Raw genomic sequence first — 12066 nt, forward strand, 5'->3', positions numbered from 1 at the left:
TGAGATCACTAGCCTCACCTAGTTGTTCCAAAAGAGCAACAAAATGCTTCTTGGTCTCATCCTTGATTTTTCTCATGAATTTATCAAAGGAATTTTCCTCAACTTGTACCTCCTCTTTTTCATCTCCCCTATCCGTAGAAGAAGGGGTAGTGGAAATGGTAGTTTTGATGTTGTAGGTTACCTTGTTGGATGCCTTGGCCATGAGGCACTTGGCAATGCGGTTCTCATTGGGGGCGTCGAAGAGAGACACCTTGCTTGGGGAGGAGGATGAAATGGCCACCGTGGCCATTGCCATAACCTCACCACTTGCATCATCATCATAGAAGTACTCTTCTTGAGCTACCAACACCTTTTGAGGCATGTTCTTGGAGAAGTTGTTCTTGTTGAGGAAGGACTTGGCTTTGTCTTTGTGAATGAGCTTGCCACCATTGTATTCTCTCTTCTCACATGGACAATCCACCACAAGGTGACTCACATTGCGACAATTGTAGTAAGTCCTCACATGTTGCTTGCCTTTTGACCCCACTTGAAATGTTCTTGGAGAAGTTGGGCCTTGAGTTTCTCTTATTGCCCAAAATTGCCTTAACGTAAGAGCCATGTGCTTGTGGTAAGCATAGTTGGTGTCTTTGGGACAGCCCTCCTCTTCTTCTTCTTCTTCTTCTTCCTCCGAAACAAACTTAGCCTTCAAATCTAGGTTGGGTGAGGCTTTTCTTGACCGTTGTACATGAGAAAGAGCATTGTCGATGGTCTTGTTCAAAATGTTCATGGCAATGAATTCATCCAACACATCGCTTGAGGTCACGAAGTGAAAGTCCGGTCTTTGATGGATAACGGAGGACATGGCCTTGTTGAATGTCATGATGGCCTTGAGAAACTTATGCTTGATCCAATTGTCATTCATATCCTTGCTTCCATGATCTTGAAGAGCAACGGCAAGAGTTATCACTCTCCGGTAAAGCTCACGGAGGTCAACATCATCAAGCATCACAAATTCATCGGCCTCATCAAGAACCACCTCAAAGTTGGACCGTTGAATACTTGAGCTTCCCTTGTACATGGAAACAATATGTTCCCAACAATCCTTTGCACGAATGAAAGGACACAAGTGAGCAAGATTTTCAAGGGGGACAAGAGACTAAAGAATAAACAAGGCAAAGTGATTGAGTTGATTGTCGGCCTCTTCTCTTGGAGTGAGGTTGCTTGGATCATGTGGGTAGTACCCTTACTCAATGATTCTCCAAAGTTGTGTTGAGCTATTATTCAAATGAGACTTGATACGAAAAAACCAATTAGCAAAATCATTCTTTACAAGTTTAGGAGGAGGACCAAGGTTGATGATATGCGATGGGTGAACCGGTCCACCATAGCCCACGGGAAGAGGAACCGAGGCAAAGGTATCCGTCCCACTCTTTCTTGAGGAAACTTATCCTTATCATTACTAGCCCTCTCCTTAGCGGAATTGGCATCCGAATCCGAAGTAGTGGGATTACCCACTTGCAACGGATTGGTAGAGATTTTGAACCCATTAAGGAAATCTTTAAACATGGATTTGACCTCGGTCGCCATAGAAGATTTAAGTGAGGCAATTGCCTCGATTAAATCCTCTTGGGTGACCGTGTTCACACCCACGGCCTCGGATAACTCCACAACCCAATCCTCATCGTTAACCATACTCTTTGGATGGTGAAACCCTTAATAAAGAGAAGTAGCTCTGATACCAATTGAAAGTGTCGATATGGTTGACTATAGGGGGTGAATAGGCAATTGCCAATTTTTAGTTTTTCTTTAAAAAATTAAGTTTAGCAACAAATAGGTTGTCTAGATATGCAACTAGGTGAGCAACCTATATGATGCTAACAACAACAATAATAAGCAAGTGTCAAACACAAAGTAAAGGCAAGAAGTACCCATGAGTGGAACCTAGGAAGACGAGGATGTGTTACCGAAGTTCCTTCCCTTTGAAGGGAAGTACGTTTCCGTTGGAGCGGTGTGGAGGCACAATGCTCCCCAAGATGCCACTAAGGCCACCGTATTCTCCCCACGCCCTCACACAATGCGAGATGTCATGATTCCACTAGTGGTGCACTTTAAGGCGGCAACCGAATCTTTACAAACAAGGTTGGGGCAATCTCCACAACTTAATTGGAGGCTCCCAACAACACCACAAAGCTTCACCACAATGGAATATGGTATCAAAGTGACCTCTTTCGTCTAGGGAGCTCAAACACCCAAGAGTGACAAGATGCGCACGGGATTAGTGGGGGTCAAATTTCTCTTGGTGGAAGTGTAGATCAATGCCTTCTCCTTCAAACCCTAGAGCATCAACAAGATTCAATTGCTAGGGAAAGAGATCGGGCAAGAATGAGCTTAGGAGCAACAATGGAGCTTTCTAGGAGAAGAAGACCCACTTATATAGTGGAAGAAAATATAACTGTTTTCTGCTCACAGGATGCATATAAGTGGCAATACCGCTTGGATGAGCGGTACTTCCGCTTGCACGGAAGTTCCGGGCTCCCATACAGCTCATACAGTCAGAGAGGCGGTAGTGCCGTCGGAGCGGTACTACCGCTTCCTTGGCAGCGGTACTTCCGCTTAGCACTGAAGGAAGAGGGACTTAGCCAAATCATAGGAGGGCAATACAGCAGTACCGCACGCAGCGGTACTACCGATGTTTACTGCCGCTCTAATTTAGCTCGAGCGAGGTAGTTACCCAGGGAGCAAAAAATAAGTGGTAGTAGTCCAGAAGTGGAGGGCGACATTACTGCCCAAACGGTACTACCGCTTCCACCCTAGCGGTACTTCCACTTAACAAAGGTAAAGGGCTCCACCAATTCATATAAGCAGAAGTGGCGAGTGCACCATATGGCAGTAGTACCGCTGGGGCGGTACTACCGCTCTCGAGAGCGGTACTTCCGCTTAGGTGAAACTGAGACTATCAAGGAGGGAACATGAGCTCCGAAGTGTCGGGAAGGGAAAGGTGTGCAAGTGTGTAGTGATGATTCCACCCAACCTTTCCAAATGCGGACCCCCTCTTGATAGTACGGATTTTCCTACGACTCAAGTCCACCACCACTAAATCGATAAAGAATAATCATCCTCTCTTTTAACCACTAAGGGGAAGAAAACCGTCTCCTGCCGCGTGTTAATCTCTGAAAGCTTAACGCACACTACTAGTCCGCAAATGGCATTCTCATCAACCACCAAAATTACTTAGGTAAAATTATGCTCTTACAAACTCCTTCAAAGCTCTTTTGACCTCGTCCAATATAAATGTTTCTAGTGAGTCCATGGACGAGTTCAAAACATCTCTAGTGACAACCATGTTCTCTACGACGAGGTTAATCACGGGTTGAATAAGAGGAGGAGTTTGTTGTTGTCCTAGTTGTCCAAGATCCACATCGTCATCGATCATACTCTTTAGGCGGTAAAGACCTTAATAAAGAGACGAGGCTCCAATATCAATTGAAATGATCGGTATGGTTGACTAGAATGTGGAGGGTTTGAATAGAAGAATAAAAAAATTTAACTTTGTTCTCAAATTTTAAGCTCAACAAAAGATAGGTTGTCTAGATGTGCAACTAGGTGGACAACCTATATGATGAGCACTACAAGCAACACAAGCTAGCATGAGTAAAACACAAGGCAGAAGCTAGCAACAAGTAAAGGAACGCGATAACTGCAAGTGGAGACGATGAAGACGAGGATGTCTTTCTGAGGTTCCCTCCTTTTGGTCAGGCATGTCTCCATTGAAGGGTGTGGAGGCACAATGCTCGCCAACATCCCAAGGATTCACTCTATTCTCCGCATGCCCTCATATGATGCAAGGTGTCGTGAATCCACTAGCGGTGCCCTTGAAGGTAGCAAATGGAACATTTACAAACAAGCTTGGGGATCTCTCCATAACTTAACTGGAGGTTTGCAACACCATCACGGAGCTTCACCAGAATGGAATGTAGTTGTGAGGTGACCTCTTCCGTCTAGGGTGCCTAAACACCCAAGAGTAACACGATCCACAAGAAATGTACGAGGAATCAATTTTTCATCGGTGGAAGTGTAGATCTAGGTTTCCTCCCTCAATCCCTAGCAAATCAACAATTTTGGTTGGCTAGGGAAGGAGACCACAGAAGAATGAGCTTCTCGCATTAATGGGAGATATATATATATATATATATATATATATATATATATATATATATATATATATATATATATATAGAGAGAGAGAGAGAGAGAGAGAGAGAGAGAGAGAGAAGAGGTAGGTGGGAGGAGGAAGAACACCCTTCTTTTATAGCATCCCTCAAAATCCAACCGTTACGTGCAGAAATGCTCATGGGCGGTACAATCATCGGGGGCAGTGATACAACCTCCCTAGGCAAAAATGCAAGGCTGCAGCATAGGGGCGGTACAACTGCCCGGCCTACCGATTGTGCAACTTATTACATGAATAGTCGGAATAATCGTTCTGTCACCGCCCTTGTACCGCTCATAGGCCGAGAGGAATCACCCTCAGGGTAGTGGTTTGAGCGGTACTTGGGACAACCGGGAGAAGACGTTCTCAGGTGGTCCATAAGTCCTGGGCGAAACAACCATGCGGGACACCGGTAGTACCGGTTAAAAGATGATTAACCAAAACTACCCGGAAACCACGAGTGTTCACGAGTTGTCATACTTGAGGGAATCACCCCTCAGGCGGTGCTTGAGCCGATGCAAATGCATGTGGTATCGATCACACAAGTAGCGGTACAACCTGTTGGAATTATGCCCTAGAGTCAATAATAAATATAGTTATTATTATAATTCCTGTATCAAGATAATCGTTTATTATCCATGCTATAATTGTATTGAATGAAGACTCATTTGCATGTGTGGATACATAGACAAAACACCGTCCCTAGCAAGCCTCTAGTTGGCTAGCCAGTTGATCAAAGATAGTCAGTGTCTTCTGATTATGAACAAGGTGTTGTTGCTTGATAACTGGATCACGTCATTAGGAGAATCGCGTGATGGACTAGACCCAAACTAATAGACGTAGCATGTTGATCGTGTCATTTTGTTGCTACTGTTTTCTGCGTGTCGAGTATTTATTCCTATGACCATGAGATCATATAACTCACTGACACCGGAGGAATGCTTTGTGTGTATCAAACGTCGCAACGTAACTGGGTGACTATAAAGATGCTCTACAGGTATCTCCGAAGGTGTTAGTTGAGTTAGTATGGATCAAGACTGGGATTTGTCACTCCGTGTGACGGAGAGGTATCTCGGGGTCCACTCCGTAATACAACATCACACACAAGCCTTGCAAGCAATGTAACTTAGTGTAAGTTGCGGGATCTTGTATTACAGAACGAGTAAAGAGACTTGCCGGTAAACGAGATTGAAATAGGTATGCGGATACTGACGATCGAATCTCGGGCAAGTAACATACCGAAGGACAAAGGGAATGACATACGGGATTATACGAATCCTTGGCACTGAGGTTCAAACGATAAGATCTTCGTAGAATATGTAGGATCCAATATGGGCATCCAGGTCCCGCTATTGGATATTGACCGAGGAGTCTCTCGGGTCATGTCTACATAGTTCTCGAACCCGCAGGGTCTGCACACTTAAGGTTCGACGTTCTTTTATGCGTATTTGAGTTATATGGTTGGTTACCGAATGTTGTTCGGAGTCCCGGATGAGATCACGGACGTCACGAGGGTTTCCGGAATGGTCCGGAAACGAAGATTGATATATAGGATGACCTCATTTGATTACCGGAAGGTTTTCGGAGTTACCGGGAATGTACCGGGAATGACGAATGGGTTCCGGGAGTTCACCGGGGGGGGCAACCCACCCCGGGGAAGCCCATAGGCCTTGGGGGAGACACACCAGCCCTTAGTGGGCTGGTGGGACAGCCCACAAGTGCCCTATGCGCCAAGGAGAAGAAAATCAAGAGAGAAAGAAAAAAAAGGGAGGAAGTGGGAAGGAAGGGGGACTTCCTCCCACCAAACCTAGTCCAACTCGGTTTGGGGGGGGGGAGAGTCCTCCCCCTTGGACTCGGCCGACCCCCTTGGGGCTCCTTGAGCCCCAAGGCAAGGCCCCCTCCCTCCCACCTATATATACGGAGGTTTTAGCGCTGATTTGAGACGACTTTTCCACGGCAGCCCGACCACATACCTCCACGGTTTTTCCTCTAGATCGCGTTTCTGCGGAGCTCGGGCGGAGCCCTGCTGAGACAAGGTCATCACCAACCTCCGGAGCGCCGTCACGCTGCCGGAGAACTCTTCTACCTCTCCGTCTCTCTTGCTGAATCAAGAAGGCCGAGATCATCGTCGAGCTGTACGTGTGCTGAACGCGGAGGTGCCGTCCGTTCGGTACTAGATCGTGGGACTGATCGCGGGATTGTTCGCGGGGCGGATCGAGGGATGTGAGGACGTTCCACTACATCAACCGCGTTCTCTAACGCTTCTGCTGTACGGTCTACGAGGATACGTAGATCACTCATCCCCTCTCGTAGATGGACATCACCATGATAGGTCTTCGTGCGCGTAGGAAAATTTTTGTTTCCCATACGACGTTCCCCAACACAACCGCCGAGGCAGTGACTGCTTTGACCACTCCACAAGGGAGTGGTACAACCAGTCATTTGTGGTACAACCATTCTAGAAGTGTTCCTATGCATAGGTTAGACAGAAGGCTCACTTCTTAAAGCGGAAAGCTATATGGTGTGTGCAATATGAGTATGTATAAGTGATTAATTCCATGGTACCTTACAATACGAATCCCTCTTAATAGTATGAATTTTCTATGACCAAAGAAAAGAAAACGTGTCGAAAATGCCGTATTCATTCTTTTCCATCCAGACGGGTGTTCAACCGTCTTGTGTCATATTAAGAATACCTGGGTATTTTAGGCACATAGTCCACAAATTACATTGTTGTCATCGATACCAAAACATTTAAGACAGGAAATGCCCTTTCAACAGGGCATAAAAGTTCACTGGGTGATCCTACGGTTGAGATCAACCATCACACCAAAGACCATTTTAAAAGAGCTCTAATTCTACGTGGCCATGCCAAGAAGAAAAAAAAATAGTGGCACTCTTTTTTTTTCTTCTTCTTTTTTTTTTGCAAGAAAACTAGTGACACTCTTACATAAGTTCAACACATCACGGTCCGATGCAATGTATATCAGGTCAATCCGGCACAGAAATATATATCATGTAGATCGGTAAATAACACAGCAAAGATATTTGCACACGATAGGAGCAACTCCACCTCACACCCTATCACTCTCCTCCATCCTTCAAAATACCTATTTCGGCCAAGAACAGACCGGTCAAATTTATGGGCTCAGCAACTGAGGGCATAGGGGAACAAATTACAGCAGTAGGTTGGAGCTGCTCTAATGTCCAAGGAAGCACATGATAATTAGATTGTTTCAACCATCCGGGTACACACATATCTACTGAACCAAAGCAGCATGAAATAACTTCACAAATTACATACCAATGACTAGCTGACAATAAGCCGCGGCAAAACATGACACAACAGAACCATAAAGAAGATCCACACACGGATAACAAGCTCGCGGATCAAATCGACTGCGCAATCCAGTACTTCGCAGCGATACAAATGACACAAGTAGCAATCGCTAGATAATAACCCGTCCATAGTTTACAATGATGACGAAAATAAAAATAAAGGCAAGAGGCATTCACATCAAAATCCATGCAAGGCAGCACAGAAAAAACAGCGCTGCTTTGGCCCCAATCGTATGCAGCAGAGCATATACTACAGGCATGAGCATCGCCCAACAGAGAGATCCCAGTCCAACCTGCGCCCTCTGTTGCTGCCGACGAAACAAAGCGAAAAGGGAAGAACCTGATGGACCTCGGAGAACCAGGCATCGCCCATCACAGCTGTGTTATTTTTGCCCAACTCACGCATGGATAGAATGAACAGGCCCCCATGGCAGTTTAAACCGCTCAGCTCCCACGTGTCGACCTTACGTGAGTCACAATAGGATGGTGCCGCCGGGGGGCTCTCCCTCGGACAGCAGCAACTCGCTGCCCCCTTTGAGTGTTGACAGGATCTTGCTGGATATCAGAAGAATCAACTGATATGGCCAAGTGGTTACGCCTAGGCCTCTCCCTGTGCCTTCTGTAAGCCCTGCTGTGTGAGTCTCCGCTTGCGATTCGCCTGCCACGGCCAAATAAGGATGCCAGGAAGTCAATGTTCTCATCCAAACTACCTTCTGAAGATTCATAGAAGTCGATCCTCTCGTTCAGGGTGCGATCCATGGACGTGAAGAAGTTGAGTCTCTCCTCCAAGTCAAATTCATCTCCATCAGCAAACATACTGTTGTTGCTGCCACCGTTCAATTCAAGTACATAATCCCCCATAATCACAGCTCCTGGGTTCGAAGCCCTGATAGTGCTGATTGCATCCTGGCGCTCTCTTTCACACTCAAACTTTTTCCACTCACTTGCAAGTGCAGGATCAACTTCACGAGGTTTTGCTGAAGGGTGTTTGGAGTTCACATGCTTGCAAAGTTCTTTATATGAACCAACGAATGTGCAGGCATCATGCACACATGCTCTCTTCTTGCGGTTGAGATACTGGCGAGCTGGTTCAACCACAGTCCATCCTTTAACATCCCCACGGCACAGAGGGCATGCAAGTTCCATTGTAGATGGCTGCTTACTTGCAGATTCTGTGTCTGGAGAAAATGGAAGGTTAAGTGCAGACTCCGCAGAATCACCAAGGGCCAATTTCTCTTTCGCATAAGCTTCTTTGAAATGTTCAAGGCAGTTAGAGTGATGGTAGTTGGTGCCACACATATACGGCCGGCAACCCTTGTGGTGAGAAGTACAAAGGAGGAGGACGGCATCATGTGGATGCTCCAGGCAAACTGGGCAAGTTGCTCCTTTCCATTCTCTTTTCTCACAGGACAATGGCAAATCATTCTGTTCGCCTTCTTCTTTTGTCTTCCAACAGCTGGAACGTGCACCAGATGAAGATGACCTACGTTGACGAGCTGGGAGGTTTCGGGCTCTTGGAAATCTCGCCATAACTTTAAAACCTGGGGTGCAAGGGAACTGCAACAATGGAAAGACAGATACTAATAAGTTAAGCAGCACATTTATTGCACCTTCTATATTCATTCTATGGCAATATTATAGACGCATGCTTGGAGTATTGAATTATAGACGCATGCTTGCAGATATTCCATGAGCAACAGATCAAGTAATAAAAAAATTACCATGTTCTAGTAACAGATTCAGTAAGGGATATGATAGTCTCAAAGATTAATAAGACGAAGTTATAGTATTGTTAGGCTCCTATATATAGGAGGGTTGGAGATTTGCCCCAATAAAGCAAGTGTTGGGGACGTGGTCCCTGCGCTACTGAGATCTGATGCTTTTCTAGACTTAGCGGAAAATCTCCAAGCCTTATATCCACACTTTACACCAACAGAAAACATAAATTCTGCATCAATGGAAACTCGAACTTCACACCAACAAGGAACTCAAACTTTGCACCAAGGAGTGATTCGCATCAGCGGGAAGGGGCTTCGATGGGCAGTTAGCATACCTGAAGTCGAAACTTATTACAGGGGCGAGGAACCGAAGAGGAAGACTTGCTCTTTACTGACGAATCATGGTCTGTTTGACTCCTTTACAGAGATCTTTTTTAAAAATAAATGGGGAAATTTAGATAGTGAGGTGTGCTTCAGTACAACCCCTAGAAAAGTTTCAAAAGGTTTTTTTTATCCCTCCATATGAATCAAGAGATTTATCCTCTGTTATTAGATAATCAATTAGGGCTTAGGGACTAATTGGATACATGCAGACCCAAAACGCAATTAGGGAATTACCATTCCATTCGCTGGTTTCTCTCCTATCCCTGAAAAAAACTACGCCGCCGACCATTTGCTGCCGCTATCATCCTCTCGTCCCCGGCACTGCCCAATGGGCTCGCACCTCGCATCGGCAAGAGGTATGCCAGCAGGGCCCAGACAATTCACCAGGCACATTCCTGGAAATACTTAAGAAATAAAGTAATGCCTCCCAAATCCCCCCCTCTTCTATCTGTCCAATTTGATAAACATGGCAGGAGTGTCCATCACGAAGGGCTGTTGTCAGGTGTTCTCACCATTACACCCGATGTTTATCTTTGTTACTCCCTCCTATCCCAATTAATTGACGCTGCTTTAATACAACTTCGTACTAAAGTTATACTAAAGCAGCGTTAATTAATGAATTGGAGTACCGCAGATAAGAAATTCACAAATTAATAAAATAATGCATCACAGACATAATGATAAGAAATTAAGTTAAACCTAAAGCAATTTGATTTCTTGTTATCCAAAGACAGATAGCGGCGTTTGATAAGTCGCATTTATGTATATGGTGATGAGACCAAATTTGTTTTCTAGTTTAGACCAAAGAGATTGTTTTCATCAGATGTTATGTGGGGAATCCCTTAGCAGAGGAGGAAGCCCGCAACAGCTGCACCTGAGTTGGAATGGGCTAGACAGAAATCAGGACTATTTTTTTATTATGGAAGGGTCTTGTATCGTTAACCTGAAGTCGGTTCAATAGAACCGGCAGCAATCACGGTCTGCAAGAGAGTTTGAGTCGAATCAGAGTTATATCCGTTGAGGGCACCAAATCCTCAAGTCGGATGTATAAAGCCCCCTAACTGCATCGATTGATTCAAGCTATCCATAACTAATATATGTCTCCCTAATCTCTTTCTGCTCTCTCCTATTCTCATCCATGTTTTCATGTCTCAATAGGAAACAAAGTCTTACAAACGAGAGGAAAAAAGGGGGGCAGGAAAGGAGAAAGGTGAATTCAACACACTAGTAGGAAGCCCTTCTTTGCTCTCTCCTATGCCCGTTATTCTCTGCTCGTACACTGGATACCGTCCCCCCTCGCTGATGGCTCATCAGCCCTCTAGCCATCATGGTAACAGGTATCCCCTTCGATCCAGAGGCTCTAACACTAGAAATGTTTATGAAAGTATAGTAGCAAAACTACCATCCTTTTAGACAGAATCGTGCTAAGCATATGTAGAAGGGTAGACAGTATGATATGATGAACTGACTTCTCATCCTGTAGTGAACATAAATAATGAACGTTCCACGCATAACACCACGAGATGTTTAATACAGCCACATAAAATTTAATCAGCACACCCATCTAAACGGAACATAAGTGTGTGTTCACAGTTTTGCATAATCTGTATGAACTATGAAGCACCAAGCTTGTTTATTTTTTTTGGAGAAAAGAAAGAGATATCCATACACATGGGGCCAAGATTAACAAAATATGTAAAAGGATAAAATCCAGTGAGCAACCCTGTATCACCAGCAAGGTATAAAGGTGTGAGTTTCATCGAATTAAACCATACAAAACATCATACTACTAACAGTAAAAATCCAAGAGAGTCAGCCGGCAATTCCTAAATCCAAGAGTAAAGATAAAACCCGGGGCGAAGGCATGGGTGACGGCCTGCATGACAGGACTGCAATTTATATCAAACCGGCAAGATCGACCCTGGCCTGCAGCAGGCGAGAAGGGACGGGAGGAGGAGGATTTGCAGGAGCAGCTGCCGCGACGGGGAGGAGAGGGAGATGTGGTTGCACGAGCAACCGTCGAGCCGGGGAGGAAGGAGATGCAGGGGGTAAGAGTGCGTGGGGGACGGGAGGAGTAGGAGGAGAAAGGGGACGATGAGGGGGGCACGGGGGATATACCTGCTCTCCCAGCGACGCCCCCTCGGCGGGAGGGGGCCGGCTGCCGGATCTTAAACCGGCGACGAGGTGTAGCCGCAGGGGAGACGAGTGGATAGGTAGGAGAAGGGTGGGGAAGGGCGACGGGGAGTAGTAGGGGAGAAGAAGGAAGATGAGGCGGAGGGGAGGGGGAGGAAACTTGTACCTCCACAGCAGCGAGGCGCGGCGGACCTTTCTGCGGCGGCGATGTGGACGGCGGCGACGTGGGCGAGATCCAAGGGAGCCGCGCGAGAAGGAGAGAGTGGTGTGAGTAGTAGAGACCGCGGAGCGACCACGCGAATA

General features: G+C 45.9%; 1 protein-coding gene across 2 annotated transcripts; it reads right to left on the reverse strand.

Moving 5' to 3' along the window:
- Positions 1-7543: 7543 nt before the first annotated feature.
- On the reverse strand, positions 7544-12066 carry LOC123443038. Of its 2 annotated transcripts, none has more exons than XM_045119262.1 (2): positions 11930-12066; positions 7544-9085 (listed from the first exon to the last, which is right to left on the reverse strand). In XM_045119262.1, exon 2 carries the CDS (start codon positions 9056-9058, stop codon positions 7973-7975), a length of 1086 nt encoding a protein of 361 aa, XP_044975197.1. In that variant the 5' UTR covers positions 9059-9085; positions 11930-12066; the 3' UTR covers positions 7544-7972. The 2 variants fall into 2 exon arrangements, with proteins under 2 accessions (XP_044975197.1, XP_044975198.1); XM_045119263.1 differs by lacking the exon at positions 11930-12066 and adding an exon at positions 11749-11890.

The sequence above is a fragment of the Hordeum vulgare genome, chromosome 3H (assembly GCF_904849725.1).
Source record: "Hordeum vulgare subsp. vulgare chromosome 3H, MorexV3_pseudomolecules_assembly, whole genome shotgun sequence".
Classification (NCBI taxonomy): Eukaryota; Viridiplantae; Streptophyta; class Magnoliopsida; order Poales; family Poaceae; genus Hordeum; species Hordeum vulgare.

Excerpts from the sequence above, each read along its gene's own strand:
- LOC123443038 (XM_045119262.1), bottom strand. The coding sequence starts at position 9,058 with ATGGCGAGATTTCCAAGAGCCCGAAACCTCCCAGCTCGTCAACGTAGG.